At 45.5% G+C, this 14,988-nt stretch overlaps 2 protein-coding genes across 5 annotated transcripts in view; both read right to left on the minus strand.

The window, feature by feature from the left end:
- Positions 1-8: 8 nt before the first annotated feature.
- SLFNL1 (schlafen like 1) lies at positions 9-6,872 on the minus strand. Its single transcript, XM_035117268.2, has 3 exons — positions 3,563-6,872; positions 1,924-2,595; positions 9-561 (listed from the first exon to the last, which is right to left on the minus strand). The coding sequence occupies exons 1-3, from the start codon at positions 4,013-4,015 to the stop codon at positions 448-450; spliced, it is 1,239 nt and encodes a 412-aa protein (XP_034973159.1). The 5' UTR covers positions 4,016-6,872; the 3' UTR covers positions 9-447.
- Positions 6,873-7,687: 815 nt separating this feature from the next.
- The window catches only part of SCMH1 (Scm polycomb group protein homolog 1), a 44,963-nt gene continuing 37,662 nt past the window's right edge, over positions 7,688-14,988 (minus strand). For all 4 annotated transcript variants that reach the window (XM_035117263.2, XM_035117260.2, XM_060275720.1 and 1 more), the window contains 3 exons: positions 11,092-11,295; positions 10,655-10,797; positions 7,688-7,857 (listed from right to left, as the gene is read on the minus strand). In XM_035117263.2, coding sequence (XP_034973154.1) covers positions 7,732-7,857; positions 10,655-10,797; positions 11,092-11,295 — 473 coding nt within the window. In that variant the 3' untranslated portion in view covers positions 7,688-7,731. The remainder of the gene's footprint in view (positions 7,858-10,654; positions 10,798-11,091; positions 11,296-14,988) is intronic.

Here is a 14,988-nt window from a genome sequence, read left to right on the forward strand (position 1 = left end):
CTCAACCCCCCCCCCCCCCCCATTCACCATCTTGCTGTAAGATGGTGTCTGCTTCACACCTATTTCTCCTTCCTAATGGGTTATGTCAGCAACTTCCTGCATAAGTAGCTGAAGAAAAATGCTGCTTTGGAAAGCAAGGGCTAATTATCTATAGAGATTGCTGATGCACAAATTTTCCCTCCCACTTTCTCATAGCTTTACCACCATGTATGACATTTTTCCATAGGAAGCAAAATCCAGTGGTGCCATTCAAAGTTAAAATGTTAATGTGCTGTCTAGATGCCAAAAGGAGAACAATGCTCTCCAGTAGCCTTGAAGAAGGTATCCAATTTAGGAATGACCCAGTCATGGCTCCAGAATTCTTCCTGCAAATCACCTACAAATACAAGAAACCTGTTAGAGTCAAGCTCTTTATTGGGCTACATTTCCTTTGGTGGTGTTTAGCTGTCACATGAAAAAACAGCAGGTAGCATTGCTGGTATTTTGTTGCTGGAAGGCTTCCTTCTCCTTCAGCAAGCTCTCTATTTTCACCTCCAACTTCTTGATCTCATCTGTCCATTTCTAGAGATTTATAAAAAGCAGGAGTTATTTCCTTTCAGATATTTGCAGCTGCTGCCAAATTACCCTTTTGTCCAAAATTGATCTCTGGCAGTGAGTTTTGCTAGAAGGGTGAATAATTTGAGGGAATTGGCAGTACAGTCATACCTCGGTTTAAGTACGCTTCGGTTTGAATACTTTCAGTTTAAGTACTTGGTGGACCCGTCTGGAATGGATTAATCCACTTTCCATTACTTTCAACGGGAAAGTTCGCTTCAGGTTAAGTACGCTTCAGATTAAGTACGGACTTCCAGAACCAATTACACTCATACTTTGGGATAAGTACACTTCAGGTTGAGTACTCCGCGGACCTGTCTGGAATGGATTAATCCACTTTCCATTACTTTCAAGGGAAAGTTCGCTTCAGGTTAAGTACAGAGTTCCTTAATTGTGTACTTAAACCGAGGTACCAATGTATGTATTTCAGGCCAGACTGTTTGGCTTGGTTCAAATGCAGCAGCAAGTGATAGCTATGGTGTGCATCAAGCAAAGAATAGCAATAAAAGGCCAAAGACAGCAGATAATGTGATTTATTGCAGCTGCCTGCTATGGCCGCCACAATTGTCAGTCCACCAGGGGAATTAGTCAATAGTGCTCTTTTGGGCTAGAACTATGTGGAAAACTAATCAAAAGGTTTTATAATTTCTTCCCTAATAGAATCCATATTTCGAGGCATCTATTTTTACAAGGTGGTCCACTTCCTTACTGATAACCAATGGAAAGTAATTTGGTCTTAAATGTTTTAAAGGTCATTATTATTTATTATTAAATTTATATACCACCCTATACCCACAGGGCTATGGGCAGTTCACAGGTCTTACTCTCCCCCAGCTCCAGTGCAACATTTTCTGGAGAAAGCAGTGAAGGTGCCTGTCGTGGCTAAACTTTCCCTATGCCTATTGAGTCAGGTTGCAAATAATTTTGACAATCAAAATAAGAACTCCCCCACTCTGCTGCCATGTATCAAAATCCAGACCCAAAGTGACACAAAAATCCACTTAGGGATTTCCTCTCTGCCTTTCATTTCAGCAGCCTAATTGAGAAAGGGGTGGGGGAGAAAGCATTTCTGTTGAACTTTAGCACAGACCAATAGTTCACCCCTCAGTATTCTCTACACTGGCTGGTAGCTGCTCCTCAGGGTTGCAGGCAGGGGATATGTCAGGAGTTGAGCATGCATGCAAGGCAAATGATTATCACTGAGCTATGGCCCTTCCCCAATTTAACAATGGTAACTTGTTAAAACAATTGGGGAAGCCTTGCACATCACTTGGAGATAGACCAGAAGATTTCAGTCCTGCTAGGCTGTGCAAAAACTCTGAAAATTACCTGCCGGCACCACTCTTGAATGGCACTTCCAGTAAGGGGGCCCTGAATACTACCTTCTCGCCGCATGTATACTTCCCCTTGGTCTGTTTCATAAAGAAGCGGCTTGTTCTGCTTTGGAGGATGAACACTTAGTCGAATAACTTTCAGGAAGATGCCAGTGTCTTCGGCTTTAATAACTGGGATGAAGCTCAGTGTGTATTCCGATGGGAAAACTTGTGGTTTGAAGCCTTTCAAAATAGAATCTATGAGCAGCCGGATCCTGTCTTCATCTTTGTGGTCACACCTGACTCCACGTACCATGCCGCTATCCTCAACCCCCACAAAAAGGCTGCCACCTTCACTGTTGAGAAATGCGCACATATACTTCCGCACATGATGTTTTAGGGTACCCGCCAGATATTCCCCACTTCCACGTTTGAATTCCACGTTCCGGGTTTCGCTGCCCATGGAAGCTCCATAGAATAGGCACTCTCTCCCTACAATCTCTCTCTGGACAATGGCACTGTCTGAGCGGGTGCCGCTCAGAAAGGCCTCCGAACTTTCTGCCATACAGGAGTATTGAGGAAACTTTCTGATGCGGTTGAGATGGTTTTCGTTTAGAATCAACTTCCTGCTTCTCTCACACACTTGCCCTCCCAGAAAAGTTTCTGAGCTGCTGCCAACAGAGTCACTCTGCAGACATGACAAGGAGAAACGGGTAAGGGCAAATGCCATGGAGATGGGCTACAGCAAATATTATTCTTCAGGGGTGGGGGGAGTAACGTCATTTAAACTGGGAAGCCATTTAAATAATGGCTATAACGTAAAGGGACCCCTGACCATTAGGTCCAGTCGTGACCAACTCTGGGGTTGTGGCGCTCACCTCGCATTATTGGCTTCCAGGTCATGTGGCCAGCATGACAGAGCTGCTTCTGGTGAACCAGAGCAGCGCACAGAAACGCCATTCACCTTCCTGCTGTAGCAGTACCTATTTATCTACTTGCACTTTGACGTGCTTTCAAACTGCTAGGTTGGCAGGAGCTGGGACTGAGCAACAGGAGCTCACCCTGTCGTGGGGATACAAACCCCTTTAACAGCTCTTTCCCTTCCTGTCTCTCACTGGTGCTGGGAGTTAGACAACTTGTCATCTGAGCCATGCAAAAGGAGGCAATAGGGTCTGACTGGCAGGGGCTGAGCTAGAGGAAATGTGTGTATCTAGTAACGAAACAAGTTGACCTGGGTGATTATTAGTCATTGTAAGTTTTAAAGTGAAATCTGGGGTGTTTGCCTTAGATGTTTGACTATAGAAACTATCAAAAAAATGGCGGGATTGTAGGTGATTTAATTTTTTCCGTTTCACTGCTCGGATTAGTATCAAGAAATGTAATATACAGTACTCTGAAGGTCTAATGCAGGCATCCCCAAACTGCGGCCCTCCAGATGTTTTGGCCTACAACTCCCATGATCCCTAGCCAACAGGACCAGTGGTCGGGGAAGATGGGAATTGTAGTCCAAAACATCTGGGGGGGCCAAAGTTTGGGGTGCCTGGTCTTATGAATATTCTCTTTTGTAGGAAACCCAGCTGGATGGGCAGGGTATAAATAAATTGTTATTGTTATTATTATATTTTCTTTCAGTGTTCCCATTCCTGGAGCCTTACCTCTCTGCTACCTTTGGCATGAAATGCAAACGTCTTGCCATGTCCCACGACGAGATTCTTCCCTTTCTTCACAAGCTCCTTGGTAAGCTCTGACTCTGCCTCAGAGGCAAGTAGCAGCTGCTTTATGACATGCTCTAAGCTGGAGTCTGTGGCCACCTGGACAAAGGCATAGGCTTGCCTGCGTTTCTTTACCACTTCAATGTTGTGTCTCTGGAGGGTGACACTAGCCATGCCCAAGATGTCCTTGAGCATGCTGCAGAGAACTTCACGGGAATACTTGGGGTTCAAGTTGCCAATGTAGAGAACATAGGGATGTGCCTGCCCAGAATCTTCATCTTCCTCTACCACCTCCTCAGCTTTTGCCTCTGTCAAAGACTGCTCTGTGGCCTGGTCAACATTGCCAATTGGTAATGCACATTCTACTATGATCTCTGGAATGGTTGTTGCTTCCATTTGCAGACCTCAAAAATGGTCTGAAAAATTCTAGAAGCAGGATTGGTGGTAGTTGCTCTTATTCCTCATTGGGGTGTAGCTGGCTGGTGTACAGGAGGCCAGACTGCCTTCCTAATTCTATGCTGAACTTGCTCTTATTACTTAGCACATGATTGAAGTATGGTCAGTAGTTTCTGGCTCGTTTCTATGGTTGATGAACAAACAGGGAGCTACAGGAACTGTGGCGGAAAAGGCCTTGGCATGGTTTCAAAGCCTATAGAAATAGAAATACGGGGGGGGGGGGAACCCCAAGAAACTTGAATTTTTTTCTAGCAGTCATTATGTCATCTGGAGGCAAGGATTGCAATCTGCCAGTAGGCGGCTGCTTTTCCTTGACCCTCTCTTTTATATAGAGTAGGTCGATGAGACTTAAGAACATAATTGCCTTGCTGGGTTCAACCCAAGGTTCATATATCCCAGCACTCCAATTCCAAAAGTGGCCAGAAGATGCACTTAGAAGCTCACAAGAGCAGGTGCCATTATTAATCTTCAGCATGTGGTCCCTGGCTGCATGCTGCTTCTGTACCTAGAGGTTTTATTTATCTACAGTGGCTAATATTCATGGAGACAAGGTCTGTGTCAATCAATGGCTAATCCTTTTGAAAAAGCCATTACTATATCTTTCAGTAGTGCCTTATATAAATGATGTTGAGAATTATCCCTACTGATTGCAAATTAGCCTGATTGGATACTAAGTTCTAGCAATGTATGAGAGGCAGAACATTCTCTCCATTTATAAACCTCTGCCAGAGTTAATTTTTTGCTCAAGGATAACTTCTATTTCCCTACCCTCTGCAGCATCCTCAAAAATCAAGTTACCATGGAAGGAGGCGGTGCTCATGCTGGTTTTTGTTGTTGTTCAGAAGCCCTGCTGCTTCCAGGTAGGCCCTTCTTTGGCCTGTCCCCTCCGAGTCTCTTTCATAGAGCTTAAATTGTGAGGTCATAGATGCCCTTGCCACATACAGTTCTAACCTGTATTCAGTTGGATCCCACAATGAAGGAGGCCTATGCTTCCTATGGACAAGCAGTACTTGCTCACCTAAAGGAAGATGGACAAAACTGCTTCCAATTTGAAGCTTAAATACCACAGCAAGGATCCAAGATACCAGCAACAGGAAAGCATTAGAATCGCAGTGAGCAAATACCCGGACTGCAGCAACTGAGGATGTGTGTGTGTCAGTGGTAGGGAACCCAAGTCTTAGGGGTTAAATGCAGCACTCCAGTCAGTCTGTTCCCACTGGTCCTTGGCACTCATCTTTTCATGTTCCATGGCCTCCTTGAGTGCTTTTGCCCAGCTGGAATGTGTCACTGAATAGTGATATAAATGCTTTTTGTTTTACCTGGATTGAAAATTGAACAATGCATGTGCAGAAAACTCCTTTCGAGTTTTGCATGGCTGGAGAACTGCCTACCATACATACAAAAGGAACGAGTTACCCTAACCCTTACCTGTGTATGCATTTCGGTTGTGCTAGATCACATTTAAATGCACTTAACGTGTAAATGGAAGATTCTCTTGTAGGGAGTGAGAAAAACAGGGCTGTAAGTGGAAAACTCGGTAGTGGTCTCTACTGCCTCCATCTCAGACTCTCTTGTTAAGGGTGTGGGGATGGAATGATGATTCTCCCAGTTTTTCTTGATAAGCCTAGAGACCCAGTACTGATTTAGGGTGGATGAATCCCTACCCCCATATCTCACAAAAACTCTTTTGTAGTGTCTTAAGTTGTTCATGTAATCAATCAGCGCAGAATCACAGCACAGCTCCACCTATCCTATTTCCCCCCACTCTTTTATTTATAAACAAAATCAACAGAATAAGTGCATAAAAGAATATTGGCAGCCCCTTGCCCCCCGCTACCTGCAGCAGGCAGTGCTCACAGACATAGTATTCTGCAGCCAGGCAGTGATGGCAGACAGAGGTAACCACCCCCCTCCCACCAAAGAGAGCTACACCAGACAACCAAAAATATCGGCCGAGTCACACTAATACCCCATTGCACTGCAGTGAGCTCTGGCTCCTTCCCAGAAGTGGCTTATTGCCTATGAATTTTCATTGCTTGGGTTTATTTTATTTTATTTTTTGCATTATCAATTTAGGTTGTCTCTAATCTCTCCTTCTGGGCTAGTCTGAAGTCACTCTTCTGCAAGAGCCTGGGAGAGACAAAGAGCCATCCACTGGAAGGGTAGCAAATTAGGAAGAGAGAAGTGCCTACAAGAAGATGCACCTTAAAGCTGCCCTTCCTCACTTTATTAGTGCAGGGCAGGAAACAGCCAAGCACAACTGAATCTCAAGGTCCATTTGTCCTCATCCCAAAGGGTAAGTTGCTAAGGCTACTCTCCAGAAAGTGGAGGAAAGAAAACACACACTACTTTGCTTTCTCAAAGCAAAGGCGGTTTCAGACTAGGACCTGGAGAGGGGCAGAGCTTTGGGGCACCAGCTTACCACCTTCTTTTCCCATTCTCATTGGCCAGCAGCAAAAAAAAACCTCTACTATGAGACAACGCAGGCCACTGCCCAAGTGCCATTAAAAATAAATACATTAAAACATTTTTCAGAATACATACAAACAAAACAATTCATGTTCCCCATTTGAGTTTGGGAAGGACAAACCGTCTAAATATACCTGTTCCCCATCCATCTGCTATCCCACACACTTGGTCAGGTAGCTACAACTGAATGGATCTGACAGACTGGAGGGGTAAGTTGAATGGTACCGTTGTGGAATAAGAAACATTTGATTCCTCAGGAAAAAGGTTAAAACAGTCGCTATTCCCATAGCAAGTAGAAAAAACATTTTAGGATTTTTTTTTGGGGGGGGGAAGCTTGAGTTGTTCAGCTGTGTGCCCTGCGACACTAGGATAAGGGAACCTACATTTTCCTCCCTCTCCATTCTCCCCAGCTCACTTAGAGAGCTGCATGGTGATATCAACACAAATCCACTGCTGTGCCCTACCACGATTACCTTCTCTTCCTTGTTCCAAATAAATATTCGAGCTTTCTGCCCGCATGCCAGCAACCCAATAAAACTGCTAGCTTGAGACCTCCATGGAGGAAAAGGCTATAACAGCACCAAGTGAAGAGATGGCAGGGTGGCATGTCCTCTGCCTTACTCACCCACCCCTGCCACCCAAGGGAGTAAACAATCTGGTTAGCAGCAGCTGCTTGTTGTATGCCAGAGCTGGATTCTCGCAGTCAAACTGTCCTGTATGGCACAGAAAAAGGGAACACCACCTGGCACTGCCAACCTTCGAGTCCAAACCGTACTCTTCATAAGGCATGAAGGGGATTCTTGAGGAGGGCAGCAAAAGAAGGCAGGGCATCTGAAAAGGAAGAAGGGCCAAAACAACCATATCCGACATGAGTGTGGCTCTGCCAGAGTGCCACACACATACATACACAGGGAGAAACATATTCTTCCTTATAAGTTGGACTGCGGTCCCAAAACGGCATCAGCAGAAAATAGAGGAAGCATTCATCCCTTTGTACCAACAAGCCAAGTCTCATTTGATTGTTAGGGGTGCCCAGGGTCTTCCTCCAGGACAACACCTCCTGTCTGCTGGCGAAGGTGTCCTCATAGTGCTGAGATGTGGCGGCAAAGAATGTAGGTACGCATACCTGCCTGTGTGGGGAGTTGAGAGCGCCACTTTGGCCAAGACTGCACCAGGAGGATTCATTTTCAGAACTTGCCCTGCTTTAACTTGTCAATGTGGTAGGTGAGTTTCAGTGCTGGCCCAAGCTTCAAGCCCATGTACTTCATCATCATATCGCTGCGCAACAAGAGCAAGGCCTTGCCGTCAATCTCCTAGAAATACATAACGGAGAGAACCACATTTGTCTGGCCAAGCCTCTCACAGCAAGATAATGGCTCGACATGACCAGATGCAAAACTTTAAAGAGAGGGGTGGGGCTAGCACTAGTTTGAGATAATGCTATGGTTGGGTGGACTTTTCAATGTTACTTGTATAGAAGCTGTAAGGCACTATGGCAGGCATCCCCAAACTGTAGCCCTCCAGATGTTTTGGCCTACAACTCCCATGTTCCCTAGCTAACAGGACCAGTGGTCAGGGATGATGGGAATTGTAGTCCAAAACATCTGGAGGGCCAAAGTTTGGGGGTGCCTGCACTATGGCATAACAAGCAGCACATGCCAAAATTTCAGCTGTACAACCTTTAAAGCAGGCCTGGGTAATGTGTGGCCCGCCAGGTCTTACTAGACTACAACTACCATCATCCCTGAGCAGTGGCCATCATGGCTGAGGGAATGGAGTCCCAACAACTTCTGGAGGGCCACACATTCCCCACTCCTGCAGTAGGATATTGAGACTATGTGGCTGCACATCTAGATATACACAGTGTTGTTGCAGGCTAGCAAAGTGGCAAACCAACATCAAACCTAGGTTACGTGAAATTCATTCACACACACAACGTAACCGGCTGCACATAAATGATACTCTTCAATGTATATTACACAGTATCAAAGGTTTCCCCCCATATGAAATCAACATGTAAAGAACGACAAAGCAAATAAAAGTCCCACTAAACTAGTTCATTCATAAAGTCCCAAATGTGAGCTGTTTCTTATCCACATTTTGCCTCCGTGTATTCAAAAGGCCCAACGAGTCCAAAAGGGTCCTTTTTCTGAATACACAGAGGCAAAATGTGGATAAGAAACAGCTCACATTTGGGACTTTATGAATGAACTGGTTTAGTGGGACTTTTATTTGCTTTGTCGTTCTTTACATGTTGATTTCATATGGGGGGAAACCTTTGATACTGTGTAATATACATTGAAGAGTATCATTTATGTGCAGCCGGTTACGTTGTGTGTGTCTGTGCCTAGCAACAAAGTGGGGCAATAGCTTAGTGGTAGAGGACATGTTTTGCATGCAGAATGTCCCAGGTTCAATCCATGGTCTTTCTAGTTAGGCTCAGTTAGCAGGTGATAGGTAACACTGTTCTTTGCCAAAGACCCTGGAGAGCTGCTGCCAGTCAGAGTTGACAAAACTGGGCTAGATGGACCAATGGTTTGAATAAATATAAGGTAGCTTCCTATGTTTCTATGTTCCAGCTCCAGCCCTGCTCCCAACACTACAATTGTTTAAAGCAAGCATGGGGAACAAGCGATGGGACTCACAATTCCCATCGTACCTGATTTTGCAAACTGATGGAAGTTGAAGTCAGTAACATCTGGAAGGACGCTCATTCTATTCCTGTTCCAAAAGATGAAAAGGGTGGCCTTCCCTGTACTAAAGCCAGTATGGCTATTTGGGGAAAATCTGACCTGTAGCAATTTTTTGTTCCTTCCCACAACCCAATTGCTCTCCACCAAAGGCAGTTATGCCCTTTTTGCATATACATAAATAAATCCAAATTCTGCAAACATAGAAACTGTTTGGCACAATTCTGCTTTTGCTAAAAACAGGGAAGACAACAACTTCTGTAAGTCACTGGATATCTTTTTCAGTCATGCCCAAACACTTTAAAGCTTGAATTGCATTGTTGGGTTGAAAGGCGAGATTGTCCAGGAGCCACATCTGAAAGCCCAGACAAGGTTTCATGCTGGCTATCAGCTAGTGTCAACTTTGCCTGCTTTCTTTCTCTCTCCCCTGACAATGCCCACCACCAGCATTTTACCTCATCTCCCTCCCCTTCTTGAACTGTATAGGTTTGCTTCACCAGCACATACTTTCATGAAATCTAAGATGATGCTATCACCAGGGGGGAGGGGGATTTCATGGGAGCCTTTTATGTACTGTGGGAACAAGTCTTGCCTCAACTCTCCCCTCCAATCTATGCTGGGGATGTTTTGTTTATTCCTTGAACCAAATATGTGAAATCCCAAGAGGCCCCAGGGGAACCAGGCAGATCCTTATTAGATCCCAGCTATTAGTCACTTGCTAAAAGGTGCACAGAGGAGAATGGAAATGCGAGGGCTGCACTCAGTTCAATAAAATAGATCACTATTCCTGGGCTCAGTTGCCAAATCAGTGCCACCAGGAATGTTCCTACTTCACAGTCGCACTTTCCCCCCAGTGCCTCCATTCTACGTAAAACATTTCCCCTTATTGCACTACTCCCTCACTGAAATGGCTCAATATATAATAAAATTTGTGCATATTTTTTCAGACCTTGAAGCGGGAATGTGGAGGGTTATGCAAATACCATTATTTCATTACCAATTAACTGCTTTCAAAAACTAAAGCTACAAAAGATGCAAACCAGTTTCCAATATGTATATGCACAACATTTTAACTGTGCAAAAATTGGCATTCTGCCCAGTCAGGTACATGAAGTTCAGCCTGTGGTGCCCTCAGTGAGACACATGCAGCAGAGATTATCTCTTGTGCTTTGGTCCTTGCTCTACATCTGACGATCAAGCACACCCACCCTGCTGGAGCTTTGCTTCCTCTGACTAGACAAGGACCGAAGCTCCCCAAGGAGAAAGAAACTTGGAACAAAAGAAGTTTGGTAAAAAGTAAGGCTTCTTTGTTAAAGACTGCCTCATGGTGGCTGTGAGTGCTTGCGCCATGATACTTGCAGGAGGAGGAGAGAGTGACCGTGAGTGACCACAAATCACCCATGGTGTTGGTTATATTTACATGCTTTCGGAAGAGGTCTGCGTGGGGTCCCAGTTGTGGGTCAGCTTCCCTCACAAACTGCATGACATCTTCCACTGTCCAGCCAGATGGGTCTCGGCTGCCCAACCGTGAGGTGTCTCGAGGAGCAAGGTATCTGTCAGAGCCTAGAGGGAACAACAGAAACAAATCAACAAAACCCAAACACATTTGTGTCTTGCCATGACTGGATACTGCAGGGCTCATGATTATTCCAGATGGTCTCCCCCCCCCCCAAAAAGACTGCCACCCATTTTGTCAGTGTTGGTTTGCACAGAGTCACTTTCCCATGAACAATGGTAGATGTCACTAGTTGCCCCCTTCTCTTCCATCATGCATGGGAAATAATACATTGCATGGAAACACAAGAATGGAGCTAGGGATACTTCATTAGAGAGAGGAGATGTTCTAACTGCCCTTACCCCCAGCACTAAGTCTATGCAAGGCAGAGGTACTGCACTGAGAAAGACTGGAGGGCTGGTGAAGGTGCCTGTATCCTTGAAGTCTGTAGTCTCTTGAATTCCTGCTGGGACTGGATGCACTGACAGCATTCAAGGCGGAGTCCATGGGGTCTAGGCGTGGCTCCAAGGGACCTGGCAGGCCATCGCTCAAAACAAACGTTTCACCTGGAAGACATACAATCAACTAATGAGAGAAGCGCAGCCACCAGCTACAATGCAGCAATGTACCCAAAACATCCAAACTGCAGAAACATCCAGCTTCTGCCCAGACAGAAAGTCAGGAAAAGAACAAAGGAAAGGAGGAGGGGTAATCACTTTGCTCACAATTGAGTTCCAGTCCTTTTGGGGTGGCCTCCCCTTCTATATCAGTTTCATTCACTAATCTAAGCTCATTGCTACTTACATTTCATGTTCATCATTTAGTTTCACCATCATAAATAAAGATAGCAGGGGTAGGGAACAGAACTCTTTCCAGCTCAAGGGTCACATCCCCTTCAAGTCAATCTTCCAGGGGCTGTGGAAGGCACAGTGTTCGGAACAATTCCTGCCATTCCCCAGAAGTGGAAGAGACATGGTAGTGGTGGGTGACTCCCTACTGAGGGAGACAGAGGCAGCAGAGTGCAGAGGTAACAGGATGTCCTGGGAGGTGTGCTGTCTTCCAGGCACAAAGATTCACAATGTTACAGGTTGCCGAGTTTGATAAAGCCCACTGAATACAACTCTTTCCTTCTGATTCATGTGGGTACAAGCGATACTGCCAGACACAGCCTTTGACGTACAGCAAGGGACTATAAAACTCTGGGTAGGAAGCTGAAGGGCCATAGGGCACAGGCGGTTTTTTCATCACTCCTTCCTGTTGAAGGTCATGGCTCAGGAAGAGGACAATACTAGAAGTAAACCTCTGGCTGCATACGTGGTGTCACCAGGAAAGGTTTAGCTTCTTGACCATGGTCTCCACTTCCTTGAGGAAGGATTTCTGGCAAGAGATGGGTTACACCTCACAATGGTTGGCAAGAATGTGTTTGTTAAGAGTCTTGAAAACCTGATATGGAGAGTTCTAAAACTAAATCCTGTGGGCAGATGGGTGGGGGAGGCAATACTACAGGTGACAGAGGGAAACCTGTACCACAATGATAACTTAAGAGAAAAAAGTGATCTTTCTGTACTCCAAGCCGTTTGCTACTAAACTCAGTGTACATGAAGTGCAGTCCAAATGATCCCTCAGCATCTGGGCTGGATTCACTGTACCAGTTATGTCAGTGGCAGCCTTGTGCAAGGAACTCTGTTTGTGCAACAGGGCTTTCCCCCTCCTCTCCCTGCAATGAGTTCAGGGTAGTGTTTGGGAGAACCCCCAGAGCAACATGGGGGTGGGGTGAGGATAGTGAGGTGGGATTGTTCCATCTGGCAAGTTGAAATGCTTGAGCAGACTGAATGACTGAAGAGTGTGATGCAGAATTCCACCCTCTGTCTGCCTGCTTTTCCTGGCAAATCCTATCATTAGAAATGAACTTTACTGAGAGTGCAACAGGCTCAGCAACTGCATTCGTGAATAATCCCTAGCAGGCTCTTGCATGGGTTAAACTTGGACTGCAGACTGGGGAAAAAAGGTAGAAGGGCCCCGTCCATTCTCTACTGCATGAGTGTGGAACCACTGGTCCTCCATATGTAGCTGGACCACAACTCCCATCACCCTTTACCACTGGTCATGTTGTCTGGGGCTGACAGGAGCCGGAGTCCCATAACATCTGGACTGCCACAGCCCCACCCTCTCTACTGTATTCATAATCCCACAGCATCATTGAGCTGAACAATGTTTTCAGGTGTATTATTCCAAGGGCAGTATACCTGGAGAGTAGTGACTAGAGTAGTGACCTGGAGAGTAGTGACTAGTGGGGTGCCACAGGGTTCTGTCTTGGGCCCAGTCTTATTCAACATCTTTATCAATGACTTGGATGATGGGCTTGAGGGCATCCTGAGCAAGTTTGCAGACGACACCAAATTGGGAGGGGTGGCTAATACCCTAGAGGACAGGATCACACTTCAAAATGACCTTAACAGATTAGACAACTGGGCCAAAGCAAACAAGATAAATTTTAACAAGGAGAAATGTAAGGTACTACACTTGGGCAAAAAAAATGAAAGACACAAATACAGGATGGGTGACACCTGGCTTGAGAGCAGTACATGTGAAAAGGATCTAGGAGTCTTGGTAGACCCACAGACTTGACATGAGTCAGCAGTGTGATGCGGCAGCTAAAAAAGCCAATGCAATTCTGGGCTGCATCAATAGGAGTATAGCATCTAGATCTAGGGAAGTAATAGTACCACTGCATTCTGCTCTGGTCAGACCTCACCTGGAGTACTGTGTCCAGTTCTGGGCACCACAGTTCAAGAAGGATACTGACAAAATGGTCAAAGGCCTGGAAACGATGCCTTATGAGGAACGGCTTAGGGAGCTGGGTATGTTTAGCCTGGACAAGAGAAGGTTAAGGGGTGATATGATAGCCATGTTCAAATATATGAAAGGATGTCATATGGAGGAGGGAGAAAGATTGTTTTCTGCTGCTCCAGAGAAGCGGACACGGAGCAATGGATTCAAACTTCAAGAAAGAAGATTCCACCTAAACATTAGGAAGAACTTCCTGACAGTAAGAGCTGTTCGGCAGTGGAATTTGCTACCAAGGAGTGTGGTGGAGTCTCCTTCTTTGGAGGTCTTTAAGCAGAGGCTTGACAGGCATATGTCAAGAATGCTTTGATGGTGTTTCCTGCTTGGCAGGGGGTTGGACTGGATGGCCCTTGTGGTCTCTTCCAACTCTATGATTCTATGATTCTATGGGGCACAGTACCAGTATGATGGCAGATGTGGGGTCACTCAACAGGACGTTATGGAGGGTTTCCGAGCTACAATGCCAACTCTTGTCAGAGAGAGAAAGAAACCTCCATAAGATGCCAGCTGGATCATAACAAGGGTCCATTGTGCCCATCATTGCCCAGGAAGCCCATAGGCAGGACATGAAGGCAATAGCCCTCCTGTGCTATTGTTCACCAGCAACTGGCATTCAGCAGTATGTTACTTCTGAACATACGGATAAGCCTGTTCTTGATGAATCTGCACTCTAATACATTTTTAAAACCATCAAAACTATATAAAAGCTATAATAACCATAGGGGGTTACAGTGGATTCAGCTCCAATTGTTCCTCAAGGATTATAAAGTTCTTTGCAAGGCAAAGACCAGCAGCTTCTTACTTGTATGCATTTGCTGTGAGGAACAAGACAGTATGGAGATAGGGAAGGTTTCCAGCTCCAAAGTGTGATGCTAAATGAAACTTATTGTGGAAAGAAGTCATGTTGTAAACATTGCATTTGGATCGTCTGAAGACAACTGGATAATTGTATTGTGTACAAGAAAAAGCAGGTGGTTTCAGGAAATGTAGTGATTGCTTGAAGGGATGGAAAGAAACTCCCCTTTCCCCTCTTGACTTTCTCAAAATTCAGTAAGAGCTGGTCAGGTAAGTCTGGGGGACCAGGAGTGGTTTCAGCAACTCAAATATGTGGGGTTGGGTTGCTTCACCCCTCAAATGGTGCACACAGCTAACAGGGACCAAGCAGGCTGTTCAATCCAGCACTGGAAGGTGCGGAAGGGAGGTGCGGAAGGGAGGTACTTCCCTTTCCCTGAAACACTTCCTTCAATCCTAATTGTAGATTCCAGAATAGAAATAGAAAGGGCAGGAAGTTACTGTCTTGATAGCCCTAAACCAACCTTTGCCAACCTGATGTTCTTCAGATGTTTTGAACTACAACTCCCATCAGTCTCAGTCAGAACAGCCATGCTGGCGAGGGGTGGAAGCTGTAATCT

This window comes from Zootoca vivipara, chromosome 6 (assembly GCF_963506605.1).
Source record: "Zootoca vivipara chromosome 6, rZooViv1.1, whole genome shotgun sequence".
NCBI lineage: Eukaryota > Metazoa > Chordata > Lepidosauria > Squamata > Lacertidae > Zootoca > Zootoca vivipara.